Source organism: Choloepus didactylus, chromosome 3 (genome assembly GCF_015220235.1).
Source record: "Choloepus didactylus isolate mChoDid1 chromosome 3, mChoDid1.pri, whole genome shotgun sequence".
NCBI lineage: Eukaryota > Metazoa > Chordata > Mammalia > Pilosa > Megalonychidae > Choloepus > Choloepus didactylus.
In genome coordinates, this window is record NC_051309.1 from 8,921,179 (window position 1) to 8,937,518 (window position 16,340).

The 16,340-nt window shown below is 42.9% G+C and overlaps 1 protein-coding gene across 3 annotated transcripts in view; it reads left to right on the top strand.

The window, feature by feature from the left end:
• The window catches only part of STX18 (syntaxin 18), a 141,906-nt gene that overhangs the window by 98,924 nt on the left and 26,642 nt on the right, over positions 1 to 16,340 (top strand). For all 3 annotated transcript variants that reach the window (XM_037829383.1, XM_037829386.1, XM_037829385.1), the window contains 3 exons: positions 4,667 to 4,782; positions 6,542 to 6,619; positions 6,763 to 6,829. In XM_037829383.1, the coding sequence (XP_037685311.1) occupies positions 4,667 to 4,782; positions 6,542 to 6,619; positions 6,763 to 6,829 (261 nt within the window). The remainder of the gene's footprint in view (positions 1 to 4,666; positions 4,783 to 6,541; positions 6,620 to 6,762; positions 6,830 to 16,340) is intronic.

Genomic DNA, 16,340 nt, shown 5'->3' on the forward strand with positions numbered 1-16,340 from the left:
TTTGAGACTGGCAGTTTTTTTCTTTCAGTACCTTAAATATGCCATTCCATTGCCTTCTTGTGTCGTTGGTGTCTGATGAGAAATTGGCACTTAATCTTATTGAGGATCTCTTGTATATGACATCATTTTTCTCTTGCTGCTTTCAGAATTCTCTATCTTTGGCATCTGATATTTTGATTAGTATGTGTTATAGTTACCTAGGGTGCTCATACAAATATCATGATATGGTTCTGCTTAGACTATGGGAATTTATTCACTCATAGTTTTGAGGCCGGGGAAATGTCCAAATCAAGGCATTATGAAGGCAATGCTTTCTCCCTGAAGACTGTGGCATTCTGGGGCTGGCTACTGGTGATCCTTGGTTCCTCTGCCACATGGCAGGGCACATGGCCAGTGTCTTCTGGTCTCTTCCTTCTGTTCCGGGTTCTGTTTCAGCTTCTTGCTTCCTGTAGCTTTCTCTCTTTGTGTCTGCATTTCATTCTCTTACAAAGGACTCCAGTAATAGGCTTAAGACCCATCCTGACTGAGATGGGACACACCTTAACTGAAATAACCTCAACAAAAGGTCACACTTACAATGGGTTCACACACACAGGAATGGATTAACTTTAAGAACTTGTTTTTCTGGGTACAGCAGTGCGTACAGTCCCAAACCATCAGAGAATGTGTCTTGGAGTAGGTCTATTAGGGTTTATCCTCTTTGGAGTTCATCGTGCTTCTTGGACATATGTATTTATGTCTTTCATAAGATGTGGGAAATTTGGGCCATTGTTTCCTCAAATATTCTTTCAGCCTCTTTTTCCTTCTCCTCTAGCTTCTGGGACTCTCATAGTGACATATTGGTGTGTTTCTTGTTGTCCCACAAGTCCCTTAGGCTCTGCTCACTTTTTTTTCATTCTTTCCTCTTATTTGCTTTTCCACCTGCATGATTTTAATTCTTCTGTCTTCTAGTTTGCTGATTCTTTCTTCTCCCTGTTCAAATCTGCTGTTGAATGCCTTGCATATTTTTAATCTTCGTTATGGTGTTTTTCATTCCCTTACATTCTATGTTCCATTTTAAACTTCCTAATTTTTCTTCTTATTCACACGTCATCTTCCTTGTATGCTTTAGTCTTCAGTTGATTTAGGAGATTTGACTGATTGTCTTTGATTAGTTGCTTCACTGTCTATTTCCTCTGAAGTTTTAATTTGTTCCCTTGACTGAGCCATTTCCCTCTGTTTCTTTATATGGCTTGTGATCTTTTGTTAATGTCTGGACCTTTGATTGTTTTGATGTGCTAACTCTGGTAGTCAATTTCTCCTTCTTGCCTAGGATTTAAATGTAGATGGCCTGTGTGTTAAGACTCTCCTTCAATGTTTGGTCCAGTTTACACTGAATTTTAAAGCAGCCTGTCTTGAACAGTTTCCTCTTTCTGTGTGGCTTGTCTGCCTCTGGTAACTTCCTCATTAGGGGATCCCAACCCACAGGGCCAGATGGGGTCCATGTTCAAAAACACAAGAATTTTTTGTTTAGGTACACCAGCAATTAGGGACAACCAAACTGGGAGTATGCATGGCTTGCCAATACTTCTGCCATGGGTCACTCTGATTTCTGTGGCACTGCCTTGTATGTGCACGCATGCTGACTGCTAGGGCCTTGCCTTGGGACTGTGTGGCCTTGCATCATCTCCGTGCCTGAATGTGTGTGGGACGCTAAGTTGCTGCTATGGGTTACTCAGTGGTTAGTGACCATGGTTCTCCAATCTCTGTTGCCCTCCAGAACTCCCAGTGAAGTTGACTCTACCCTTTTATTTAGCTGACTCTAAGGGGAAAATATTCCCGGGTATGTCATGCCACCATCTTGATGACATCACTCTGTATTCCCTAACTTTTAGTTGTAGTCTTGTAAACCAGAACTTAGGGCTCACCTTCACTCACCCTTGACTTCCCCTCTTTTGCCTCCACACCCCAGTCAGTCCATGCAGCCTGTTAAATGTCTCTCAGCTCTGTTATCCCTCCTGTCTTCCCTGACACTACTTCACCCAGGCTTTCTTCATGTCTTCCTGGTGTCTGGTTTCATCTGTGTCCAGGCCGCACACCACAGAGGAACTTGTGAAATAGGCAAATTCTTCTGTCTAAAACTCTCCAGTGACTACCAGCAATGAATCATTGGAATTTGAAATTAAAAAAAAAAAAAAAAAAAAAAAAAACCACTAGCACCAAAAAAAATGATATATTAATGTATAAGTCTAACAAAATATGTATGGGATGTTTATGAGGAAAACTGCAAAACTCTGATGAAAGAAATCAAAGAAGATCTAAATAAATGGAGCTATTCCATATTCATGGATAGGAAGACTCAGTATTGTTAAATTGTCAGTTCTTCCCAACTTGACCTATACCTTCAATGCAATCCCAGTCAAAATCTCAGCAAGTTACTTTTTGGATATCGAGAAACTGGATTTAAAGTTTATATGGTGTCTTGGTTTGCCAGCGCTGCCATGACAAATGCCACAACCTGGCTGGCTTAAACACAGGAATTTATTGTCTCACCGTATTGGAGTCTGGAAGTCCACCATCAAGGGATCTCCAGGCATCCTTTCTCAGAGTCTGAAGTGTTCTGGTGCTGGCTTGCTGGCAATCCTTGGGGTTCCTTGGCTTGCAAATGCATCTCTGTCTCCATTACTTGGCAATCTCCCTCCCCTTCAGCGGATTCTCACATCTCCTGTTCAGCCATGTATTTCTCTGTCTGGGTTTCCTCTGCTTGGCAGGACTCTAGTCATCTGGACTCGGGTCCACCCTGATTCCATTTGGCCTCACCTCAATAGGATCTTTGAAGATCCCATTCACGTATGAGTCCATACCCACAGGACCCACAGGTCTTTTGTGGGGGCGCTTAATTGATTCCCCATACGTCCACCCTCTGAACCCCACAGAGACATGTTCACAACTCCTGGTCCTGGGGTTGTGGACTCGCCTGTGAGTGGGAATCTAGAGCTGGTCCTCTCCCCCTGCCCTCTGTGCGGGGTGCCTTCTGCTCTGCCCAGTGCCGCCTCTGCAGGAACTGACTGCTCCTCCCTTTGGATCCCACTGTCTTTTTCCATAGTAACACCGTTGGCCATACTTCACTGTTCTTCTGGTTTCCGTGTGAATAACCCCTATAGTAAATACCCTCAGAAATGAGCCTTTTCAACCTTGAACCACCTCCTTCCTCCCACCGCACAGACGAGTGCCTGACATCTGGGAGATTTGATATGTGTGTGAGTGATGAGTGAAATGTGAGGATTAAATAAGTGAATAAAATTCACATAAGGCACTGAGAATAGTTTTCTAAGTGCTTAGCTAAAGCGAGCACACCTACTGTGTGCTGAACACTGTTTTAGGTGTTGGGGAAACAGAAATAAACAGGGCAGACAGTCCTTGCTTTTGTGAAGCTTGCATTCTAGTGGGAGGAGACTGAGATAAATATACGTGTTAATATTTCAGGGAATAATAGCTGCTGAAAGGAAAATAAATCAGGGTAAGGAATAGGTAGGCAATAGGGTTTGGAGAGTTCAGGTCCCATATCACAAGGCAGACTGTAGAAGCATGGCTTTGGAGCTGAAGATGGCTTAATAACCCACAAAGGCACTAAAAGTAAAAGCCAAGAGGTACTGGAGGGCAAGCCCAGAGGGTGGCCAGAGAAGCCACCTCTTTTGCTAGGCAATGGGAGCAGAGATCTGATCGAGGAGAAAGAAGAGCATTCTTGGCTGAGGTAGGAGGTGCTTGGCTGACTGAGGCCATAGCCAGGAGGCCACTGTGGCTGGAATGAAGTGAAGGAGGGAGCTAGCAGCAGGAAATGAGCAAGTGTGGGGCTGGGCAGGACTTGGGATTTTATTCTGAGTGAGAATGGGGGACTGGCTGGGCCGGTGGGTGGGAAGTGGAGTGATTTAAGTCTAAGTTATCTAAGGTCCCTCACATTTTATATTTTGTGATTCAGCTGTGATGTCCCAAGTGTGTAATTAGGCCCAATACCCTCATGGTTAAGGACACTGCTGTCCCACCTACCCAGATCTTACAAATATGAGCAAGGGAATAGAACTCATATTTTGAGCCTAAGGGTACATTACTGAAAGGAGTGCCCTTGCTAGCTCAGTGACTTTAGAATATGGGTTTTTAAAATAGCAAGAGAAATGAAATTTGTTTTTAAAAGCACTTCCATTGTCAGTTTTGAAGATTGGCTGTAAGCAAGGGAAAATGGCAGCCTGGAACAACTTCTCATCCCAAGAGCCTCCAAACTGTGTCTCCTTGTCATTTTCCATGCAGCACCCAGGGTGGACTTCTTCTAATGTACCTCATCCTGTCATTGTGCTGTATGAAACCCTTCAGTAGCTGCCCTGTTGCTCTCCGAATCAAAGCCTACATCTTCATAAGGCCTTGTCACTGCAGCTCCTGCCACCCCTCCCTCCTCACCTCCTTCTCCGGCCTGTGCAGAGAGCCCCTCCTGCCTCCAGGCCTGCACAGGTGTTGGTTCCACTCCAGAGCCTTTGCCCACCTCCGAGCCCAGCCAGCTCCTCCTCAGCCTTCAAGTCTCAGCTTAAATGTCACTTCACCAGCAGAGCTCTTCCTTCCCTTTTCACCCTGGCCCAACCACTTTGTGTTGTCATTTGCTGCTGCACTTTAGTTCTCTCTCTTTTTTTTTTTTTAGCCATATCATGTCTGAGTATGGGCGGATGACAGACATGGAACGAGATCAGATCGATCAGGATGCTCAGATATTCATGAGGACCTGCTCAGAAGCAATTCAGCAACTAAGAATAGAAGGTAAAGTGCACTGAAAGATGCAGAAGACAGCTGTGACTATATCAAGTAGTTAAACACGATTCATATGTGCATCCACCTAAAATTCCTTTTTAGATTTAGGTTTTAAAACTTTTAAGTCCTTCCTTTACTGAACTAGCACTGCTCTTAGTGTTTTAACCAAAGCTGTTGAAAGTAATAAAAAGGCCATTTTCTTTCTGTCCTTCTTTTTAAAATTTAAGCAGTTGGGAGAAGGGAGATGGAAAGGACCTCTCCATACAACCAGAAACTTAATATGGGGCCAAGGCTAGAAAAGAGAACCCCTGTGTGTGGGCGTGCGTGGGCATGCCTGGGTTCTGCTTGGCACTCTGTGGGGTGGTGGTTGGTGGCATGTGGGAAAGGATGCAGGAAGATAATCTAAGCTCTCTGCTTTTAGTAGGAAAGTAAACTTGAGTATCAGACCCCCATGGAGAGGAGGAAGGCTCTGGAGCCATGGCTGTGTAGGCGCTGGCTGTGTGGCCTTGAGCAGGTTACTTAACCTCCCTGGGCCTTGGCTTCTTCATCTGTAAAATGGAGATCATTATAGAATGTATGTCTTAGGGTTGTCATGAGAATTAAATGCTTATAGCATTCGTAGAACCATGTCTGGCACACAGGGTGGTTATTACCTCACTTTCATTGATATTTAATTCTTACGGAGACAGCAAGATAGGTTCCCAAGTCATGTATTTTCCTTGACTCTTTTTAAATTCATTTAGGCAGATATCAAGTGCATTAAATAACAGAGAGTTCAAAGTTACCAGATACTCTTGTGCTCATGACATAGACTTTGGGTTGGGAAGCTTCCAATACAAGCCTGTTGGACCACTTTGAGGGTGATGAGACATTTTTGCCAGAAAATAGATATATACACTCAAAATTTTGCATACAATTTCATGGATGCCGTGAAGCCCCCACGTGAATCTCAGGCTTAGCAGCTCTGTGGTCAAAACATAAATCGTGCCCCTATCCTAGGGCACAATCATTCATTGAGGTGCCTGGAAGATACATGTAAAAGTATAAAACCAGTCATAAGCACCAAGCCACGTGCCTCTGGGCTGCTTGTGAATCTGAACCTTGGTTTCTTCCCATATAAAAATAGGCACAATCATTGTTGCCTGCAGGGTTGTTTGGATTACTAGCAATAGTGCGTGGAGGGTACTAGCAGAGTGCTTGTCCATAGTAGGCCCTCAATAAACAGTGGCTGTTGTATCAAAATAAGTGACACAAGTTTTAACAACATATGATAGTTCCCTGAAGAAAGTCATCTTTGTGTCCAGGAGAGAAGGAAGGTTTCCTGGAGGATTGATTCAGTGTCTAAGGGACCCTCAAAAGATGAGGGAATGGGTGTTCCAAGCTGAAAAACAGCACAGGCTTAGGCAGGGAGGAGTGTGTGACTTGAGTTTGATTTAAACATGTTACTTGTAGGTCAGCTTGAGCATTGGATGCTGTTAGTACAAAAGAGGTTGGCATTCAAGAAGTAGGCCATACCGAACACTCTCTCTGAGTGATGTAATAAGCCATAAATTAGTCGACTGCAAGTTTTCTACAGGTTTAATCTTTCACCCTTGAAAAGACTAATAAATCTTACTCTTTAAAAAATGTAATGTCACTTGACACAAGACTTATTTGATAGCTATATTTTAGAAAATACTTTAAGTAAAGGAATGGTTCTGAGAAGCTGATAATTGTTCTTTGATATGATCGAATAGAAAGATCTGAGTATTGTCCTTTTCTGTTACAGCCCACAAGGAAATCCATTCCCAGCAAGTGAAGGAACACAGGAGTGCTGTTCTGGATTTCATTGAAGATTACTTAAAAAGTATTTGATTTTGTCTTAAAGCTCAAATGTGGCATTGCACAATGGATTTGATGCAAAATTTAGCTTTACTAGCTGATGTGTCTTCTATTTAATGAGAAATAGTTTTAAATGGTCTTTTTTTCTGATATTTTCCCCTGCTACAGGAGTGTGTAAACTTTACTCAGAGCAAAGAGCCATCCGTGTTAAACGAGTGGTGGATAAGAAAAGATTGTAAGTATTGACTCCCTTAGCATTCCTTAATTAAGAATAGTAAGAATGACAGTCACCACTATGCTTGAATTTTTCACAAATTGCTGTGTTTAGTGCTTTTTGAGCATTTACTACAGGCTAGCACTGGGCTAGAGACACTTTACCTACGAACTCACAACCAGCCACGAGGCAGGGACTGTTCTTGTCCCCATTTTACAGATGAGGAAGTGAAGGCTCAGGGAAGGCTAGTAACTTTCCCAAGGTCCCATAGCCAGGAGGTGGCAGAGCTGAGATTTTAGCCCAGGCTGTCTGCCCCAAATGCTCTTGCCCATTTTGTCTTCTTAATAACCCTAGGAGGCCAGCACAGGCGTAGCCTCTTGTCTTGGTCTCTGTTGTCTTTGAAGCATTCCCTGGACCACCAGTGCTCCCCTGGGAGGCCTTCCCCTAGCCATCCGGGGTGGTCTCCTCCCCACCAACAGAGCACTCACTCAGTGTCCCTGCTCTGCACGAGCCTCCCTGTAACCCCCCAACACCCAGTTAGCGCAGGGACCGTTACTGGCCACCCCCTGCAGATAAGAAAACTGAAGTTCAGTGGGTTAAATTGGTTGAGGGCAGCCTGGTCACGCAGCCAGGAAGCAGCAGAGCCAGACTTCAGTATTTCCCATGGTCCATGTCTGTTCATCTGTCATCCCTTTGGGCTGTACACTGCTGGAGCACAGGGACTGTCCACACAGCTCTGACCCCCTTTGGCTCCTCAGCCAGGTCTTGCGAGTGGATAAATGAGCAAGTGAACGAATGGGTGCTGAATCTAGGCTCCAGGTATTGACCATCTCTAAACTAGTTTTGAATCAATTTTAGGATAGTCTTTCAGAAGATGACACTACATAACTGGGAATCAGTTTTCTTAATTCTTATTGTTTCGGGCATCTCCAACACATCCCAGGTTCAATGATCTACTAGGACTCATAGGACTCAGCATATAGTCGTCCTCATGGCTATAATTTTATTGCAACAAAAAAGATACAAAGCAAAATCAGCCAAGGAAAAAGGCACATGGGTGAAGTCCAAGGGAAGCCAGGCACCAGCTTCCAAAGGTCCTCTCCCACATACACAACCTGTGTGAAATGTCATCTACCAGGGAAGTTCAGTAGAAACTCAGTGCCCGGGACTTTTAATGAGGGGCTGGTCACATAGGCACCCTCTGCCTAGCTCTTACCAATATTCCAGACTTCCAGAAGGAAAGTAGGCACCCAGCATAAAACATTTTAGCACCAACAGTCTGGGCACAGGGAGCCTCACTTATCAGTTCTGGGGCTGGTGGGGGAACCCTCCTGAAAGTTCCCAAATGCTGCCAAGGGCCAAACTTGGAAGCAGGCCTTTTATGGATAGCAGTCTTAGGTCTGCTAGGTTAGCTCTTTTATGCATATTTATGGAAGTTTTTAAGTTGTAAATGCAAATAATAGAACCATTTGTAGAAGATAGTAAGTAGATCAGTCAAGTTCTCTCCTAGCAAGTTATCGTTTACTGTCTTATATTCTGTGTATTGAGAGGATAGACACTGAGAAGCGATAAAGTCACTACTGTTAAGGAGGTAGCAAGTCAGCCTGGATTGCTACATAAACATGAAAACTTAGCCAACTTCATCAGTACATGAGTCATAATTCATAAGGCCAGTAGGAAGTGCAGAGAGGGGAAATGGTGTGATCCAGAAGCTCAGGAGCTCAGACTCCTTAGCCAGACAGCCTGTGTTGAAATCCTTGCTCTGCCGTGTACCAGCTGTGACTTTGGGCAGATTGCTTAACTTCTCTGAACCTTTGCCTCTTTATCTTTAATATGGGCAAATTAATAGTACTAGCTCATAGGGTTGTAATGAGAACTTAATGGGTTGATACAATTAAAGCACAGTGAGCAGTTAATAAATGTTAACAAGTATTATTATCTACTATTAAATGCCTACCCTAGGCCAGGTGGTATGGAAATTTATTTCATTTAATCCTCACAACAACCCTGTTAATAAAAATTATTATCCCATTTTATAAATGAGGAATTTGGGGCTCAGAGAATTTGCCCAGGGTCACACAGCTGAACTAAGATTTGAAACTTAGGGTAATTTGGGCAGGTTTCTCAAATAATGGCAGTTGTGTTGGATGTTGAAAGAAAAGCAGTGTCTGGGTAAGTAGATTAATAGAGGAAGACAGCAGCACAGGCTCAGACTGGTACATGCACAGAGTGTTTGGGGTCTGGGGAGACCAATCTGCCGAAAGCAAGGCATGGAGGAGAATGCCGGGCCCTGATGATGTGGATTCACCATCACGATGGCAAGGCAGTCCTTGGGTTGCACACCAGTGAGGGACAGAAGCAGATTGCCGCCTTGTTATCCCAGGTGGACCCTGATACTTAAGACTTCACAGGGACCCCAGTAAAGCAAGAAGAGGCTTTGGCTGCTACCTCCCTCAGTTCATGGCTCTCAGCAGAGACTTCAAATAAGATGCAAATTAAAATCCATCAGGTGGTAGAAAGAAGATGGTGGCATAGAGAGGAGTAGAAGCTGGTCAATCCCCCTGAAACAACTAATAAACAAACAGGATAGTTAGTAAATAATCTGGAATAACTGCTGGGGGACAAACATGACTGGATTGGGAGGAATGCCTGAGCTCGCAGCATCAAATCTGTAAGGAAAAACTGGGGACCCAAGCCGAGAGCCCCTCCTCCACTGCAGCGCAAACTGAAAAACCTTGCTGTGATAGAGAGCAGCACTCTGAACAAGCGAATATACCTCATTCTAGCTCCAACTGAGGTTTTGATTAACAAACGTGGACTGCTCAATATAAGCTACAAATCCCCAACAAGCAGACAGAAGCTTTTAGTGACGACTGACCTTAAAGAGCCGGGGATGTCTCTGTGCCAGGAGGGGTAGCCTAGAGGACCGGGTACTATCTCTGGCTGGTGGGTGAAGCTGGGGGGACCATTGACTGGCCCTGAAGGGGGGCTTTCTGTCCCTTTATCTCTCTCTCAGCCTGGGAGGCTCAGTGGAGAAAGCCGCAGCCATTTTCAGTTCACAGCTCCTGACCTAGACAAGGGTGGAGATAGCAGAGTCAGAGAGACAAAGAGCCTATTTAAATGCAAATGAAAGCTCCCTAGGGGGTGTATTTTCCCTAAGAGGAAGAAAGTGGTGCCCAGCCCTACTATGGGCCTCACATTTAGAACCAGACCCCAGAGCCTGGGGGTAAACAGCCAAAACAGAAACTAAGGATGAAAGGGGCCACACCTCCTTATGCCAGTCAGGAACTACAGGCTGACAGGCACCGCCTGCGGGGCAGGTTAGGAAAAGCACAGTGGCTTGAGGCCTCATCGGATGTGTCAGTCTTCTAAGACACACCCTCAGGGAAACCTGATACTGAATATTTCTCCCCTCTGGGACCTGAGCCAGTTCTGGTCTGGGAAAACCTGATTGGGGTAACCAAAGAAATCAGATGCCTAGACAACAGAAAACTACAGCCTACACTAAGAAAAACGACGTTATGGCCCGTCAAAGGAACAAACTTACACTTCAGCTGAGATATACAGAAATTGAAACAACTAATGCTAAATTAATTCAGAAAGTTTAGGGAAGATATGGCAAAAGAGATGAAGTATAAAATGAAAACACTGGGTGACTATAAGGTAGAAATCAAAAGTTTGAAGAAACAACTGGCAGAATCATGGAAATGAAAGGCACAACACAGGAGATGAAAGGCACAGTGGAGCCATACAACAGTAGATCTCAAGAGGCAGTAGAAAACACTCAGGAACTGGAGAACAAGATACCTGAAAGCCTACATACAAAAGAACAGATAGGGAAAAGAGTGGAAAAATATGAGCAGTGTCTCAGGGAACTGAATGACAACATGAAATGTCATGGGTATCCCAGAGGAGAAGAGAAGGGAAAAGGGGCAGAAGCAATAATAGAGGAAATAACCAAAGAGAATTTCCCATCTCTTATGAAAGACATAAAATTACAGATCCAAGAAGCACAGCAAACCCCAAACAGAATAGATCTGAATAGGCCTTTGCCAAGACACTTAATAATCACATTATCTAATGTCAAAGACAAAAGAGAGAATCCTGAAAGCAGCAAGAGAAAAGTGATCCATCACATACAATGGAAGCTTGATAAGATTATGTGCGGATTTCTCAGTAGAAACCATGGAGGCAAGAAGGAAGTGGTGTGATATGTTTAAGATATTGAAAGGCAAAAACCGCCAACCAAGAATCCTATATCCAGCAAAACTGTCTTTCAAATATTAGGGAGGGTTTAAAATATTCTCTGACAGACAAAGAGTTTGTGAACAAGATACCTGCTCTACAGGAAATACTAAAGGGAGCACTACAGACTGATAGGAAAAGACAGAAGTGAGAGGTTTGGAACACAATCTTGGGTGATGGTAGCACAGCAATGTAAGTAAACAGAACAAAGATGACTGTGAGTATGGTTGAAAGAGGAAGGTTAGAAGCATGTGGGACGTCAGAAGGAAAAAGGAAAGATAAAGACTGGGACTGTATAACTCAGTGAAACCTAGAGTGCTCAACAATTTTGATAAAATGTACAAATATGTTTTTACATGAGGAAGAATAAATGAATGCAAACCTTGCAAGGTGTTAAAAATAGGGTGGTAGTAGGGGAAAAATACAATCAATGCAAACTAGAGACTATAATTAACAGAAATTGTATTATGCTTCCTTTAATGTAACAAAAGCAATATATCAAAGCTAAATGCCTATAAGAGGGGGACATAAGAGGGGTTTGGGACCCTTGGCATTGGTGATGTTGTCTGACTCTTTATTCTACTTTAATTTAATGCTATCTTTCCTTTTGTTGCTTCCTAGCTGTAATGTTTTATTTTGTTTGTTTTCTCTTTTTTCTTTTTCTTTTGTCTCTCTACCTTCTCTGACTCTTCCTCTTGCTTTGTGGGAGAAATGCAGATGTCCTTATATAGATAGTGGGTGAGGGTGGTGAATACATAAGTACGTGACTATACAGGGAACCATCGATTGTTTATTTAGGATGGAATGTATGGGGTATGAACAAAACAATCTTTAAAAAAAAGGGGTTGATGAAGAAACCTTGAGGACACTATATTGAGTGAAATAAGTCAGACACATAAAGACAAATGTTGCAGGATCTCACTGATATGAACTAATTATAATATGTAAACTCATAGACATGAAATATAAGTTACCAGGATATAGAACAAGCCTAAAGAAGGGGAGCAGAATGTTCAACTATGTTGAACTTAAGTGTTTGAAAATGGACAGAGGTGACCATAGCACTTAGTGAGAATAACTAACAGTGTTGAATGGTGTGTGAATGTGGTGGAAAGGGGGAGCTCAGAGTCACGTATGTCACCAGAAGGAAAGTTAGAGATTAAAAGATGGGAATGTATAAAACAGTGAATCCTGTCATAGGCAATGTCTATGATTAACTATACAAGTATTAGAAATCTCTTTCATGAACTAGGACAAATGTATGACACTATAACCAGAATTTCATAATAGAGGGGCATATAGGAAAAAAATATATACCTATTTCAAACTATATGCTGCAGTTAGTGGTATTTTAACATTCTTTCATCAACAGTAACAAATGTACTATACCAATACTATGAGTCAATAATGGGGGGGAGGCAGTGGTTAGGGATATGGGAGGATGTAAGTTTCCTTTTAGTGTGTGTATGTCTTTCTTTTCTGGAGTAATGAAAATGTTCTAAAAATTGTGGTGATGGATGCACAGCTGTATGATGGTACCATGGGCCATTGATTAGACACTTTGATTCTTTGGATAATTATATGGAATGTGAACAATCTCAATCAAAAAAAAAAAAAAAAAAAAATCCTCGGGTGGGAATTGTTCTAATTTAGACGGTGAAGCACAGCTTCGTGTCCTGCCAGGTAGCCGCCCTGGGCCAGTTACTTTGAGCAGAGGCCAGGAGGGAAGTAATTATGTGGCCTTCCGCTATGTACTTCGGCCCTCTGCCTGCTCATGCTTTCCTCACCTTGCCCCAGAAGGCATCTGCCTAAAATGTACATATAATTGTATCACTCCCTTGCTTCCCCGGTCTCAACAAACACTATGCCTCACAGCCTGGCACTCAGGGCTTGCAGTGATGGGACCACAGCCTTTGTTTCTCAGTCGGGCCCCATGTGACTTAGGCTTGGCCATACAGAACTTATTTTTGTTCTATAGAGGCCTTGTTTTTGGAAGCTCTTAAGCCTTAGCCCTTGCTGATTTCTCTGCCTAGAATTTCTCTGCCCCTCATATATAGCCATTCCCTCCACCCCCATCCCCCTTTCTACTGGCAAACAGCCTCCTATGTCTCCTTCCAGCCCAAAGAAAACATTGCCTACTCTGTCAGCTTCTTTGTCCCTTGCACCATGTCAGCACAGTTTGTAGCATAGTGCCTGTCCTGGTCCATGGGAAACTCTCACGTAGCGCTATTGAAAGAAGGAAGGACAGGTTTCCTGAATATGGCTTGGCTGTAAGTGGAGTGTGGGGCTTGTTTGTTCATTGCTGAGTTAGATTACTGGGTTCTTTGTTTTTATATTATTTTCTTTTGATTGGTGGTAGTTCTTGTTAAAAATCATTCTTATAAAATAGTTATTTTCCATCTACGTTTTGTTCTTAATGAAAGAAAAATATGTTCAGTAGTTAAGGAACCATATTATTTGAAATGCTTCCCCAGGATAGGAAAAAAGATATTCTGTGCTGGTATTTATTTTCATAGAATGATGGATATCACATTAATCCCCTATACCAAAGGGCCCTTATTCCAAACTGAGTGAAAACATTTTGCTCATTAAGCCAAAAGCAGTCTTAGCTGACATTTCTGCATTTTTCACACTGTGACTGTGTTTTCTTAGAAGAATAGAGCTGCTGTTCACCGTAACTATTTTCACCCATCTTCTAGATACTTCCCTGTCTGAGTTGACAGAGGCACCTACTACGTGTTGCCTCGTCCTCGACCTGAGGAGTATTGATAGCTTTTACTCAGGTCTCATCTCCATTCTTTCTCCTGGCACAGGACTTTCATCCTGTGAGTCCTTTGAAGGCAGGGACCGCTTGATCAGATGAACGAAGGGAGGAAGGAACGGGGCACAGTCTAACTCGTTGCTTGTTGGGTCTGTACAGCGAGAGCTGATACGTTGGAAAGGTTGTGGGTCAGTCTCAGACACAACACTGGCCCAAGTGGCCATGTCGCCCCAGAAGGTTTGGTTTGAAATATGCCATTTTATGCTCCTGAATCTCTTAAAGCACTGACATTTTGGTTGTGACATAAGTGGAAATAGCCATCAGATGCCTTCCTAGGTAAATACTCTTAATTAAAACCCATCTGAATTAACCAGACACATTTCCTCTTCTCGGGAAACAGGTATATCATCTGCTTTCTTTTTCTTGCAGAAGAGGTTTAAGGTAACAATGTAGGAATTAGGATTACCTTTGATATTCTTTTCCACTAATTCAGAGAATTTTCTTTCTAAAGGCGTAAGCTATGCAGAAGCCCAGTGACAAATCCAAACCTGAAATAATAGGCCATTCTCTGCTTTTTATCTAGTGGCTGGTTATCTGGTCCAGTATCTACCCACAGTGAATCTTGCTTTGAATTCAGTGTGTTTTGGCCCATCATTTGAACACATCACATTCACTAGCAGAATGATGTTCTTAGAAATGGAAATATGGGGCTATTTTCTCTGTCTTAAGGGAAATTCGAGAAGGATAAATCCTGTTACAATCGGTAAGATAATGGTTTATTCTAACATTGGGTAGGTTATAAAACAATCAGCTAGGAAGATTGTACAACTTTATAGCACCTTCTGAGTGCATCGTTGTAGCTTGAAGTTAATTACCTGAATATTAACACATTCTACTATAAATAATAAAAGACAATATAATTCGGAATCTCATAAGGTATTCTGAGGAAATCTTGGTGATCTAAGTAAGTGTTACTCTGAAAATAGGTTCCATGTTTGAGAAACAAGTTCCAGCAAGTTTGAGAGCCAGCATGTGAACAGAGGGTTCTCAGAGTCTTCTCGTTGCCCCTGTGCCTCAGAGGTGCGGGTGGATAGGACTCGGCAGCCCCCAGACCTGCTGGCCAAGGAGCCCTTTGCTCTCTGAACACTTGGCAAACACACTTTAGAAAATATGCCTTAATTCCATGCCCATCTTTGTGATCTTGAGTTATTACGTACTTTCTTAAGCTGGTACAAAAATCAGAATTTTCCTGCACTCCATTTTTCTTACTCATTTAAAAAAAAACTATAACACTTTTCTCTTATAACTCAGGCCATCGTCTATGTATTTGGCACTTGAAGAATGTACTCTTAAATTATTATCTCTGGTTTAGTCCTCTCTCCCAACTAGATTATAAGCTTGGTGAGAGCAAGGAATTGTGCCTTTCACTTCTTTATAATCCCACAAGTAGTAGGAACACAAGTGCTGCTGGTGATTGGGCATAAAGATGATGATGGTCATGATGATGGTGATGAAGAGCATGAAGAAAATAAAAAAGTGATACAATACTAAGTTAAATATTCACTTCATATGAGGTGACTTTCTCATTCACTACCTACGACAGGAGTCTTATTCATTACTTGAAGGGGGGTCAGCAAACTGTGGCCCTTGGGCTGTTTTCTCACAGCCCTTGAACTAGGCATGGCTTTTATTTTTTTAAAGGTGTGTGAAACAAAACGCAAAAGGAAAAAATATATATATATGTGGCAGGGATGAGTATATGGCCTACAAAGCCTGAAACATTTGCTGCCTGGCCCTTGACAGACGAAGCAGCTGACCTGGCCTAGAACACCTCTCCGAGGTGAGGACCAGTTTGTTTGTTCCTTGCAGTCCATTGTGGACCAATGTGTATTTTGTGCATGACTCATTCACAACTTGTGCCATGTGCTGCTCACCAAAATAGTTTGAGAACACCTGAGCAGGGACTATACCCTGTTCAGTGAGATGAGTCTGCTGACTGTGTTCCAAAGTTGGGCGGAGAAGAAAGGGGTATTATTTATAAGCTCACCTAAACTCCTAACCTCCACCAACTGAAATTTTGAGCAAGTTGCTTAATCTCCTTTGGCCTCACTACAAAGGAAGGGAGTAAAAATAATTTTTAAAAACTAGTAGTAGCAGGAGTTAACAGCTAACTTTTACTACTATGCAGTAGGCACCAACCTAAATGCTGTGCATCCATTACCTCTTTTACTCTCAGAACAACCCCACGGGGTGGGTAGGTTTGTTACCCCCATTTTACCTTAGCCCTGGCCTGCAGTGTCACCTCACATGCAGGTAGATGATGCCCAGTAAATATCTGTTGAATGAATGAGTGAGTGAATGAGTGAGTGGTGGAGAGGCTCAGTCGGGGCAGTGTGACGCTTCCTGCTGGGTTGGAGTGCTCAGTCCCTGTGCCCTGAGGGGCTTCCTGAGTCGGAAAGCCGCTTTTGAAATCAAGGTGCTATAGTATTACATATGAAAAGCATTGCCTTCCTCTCTGCAGCCTTT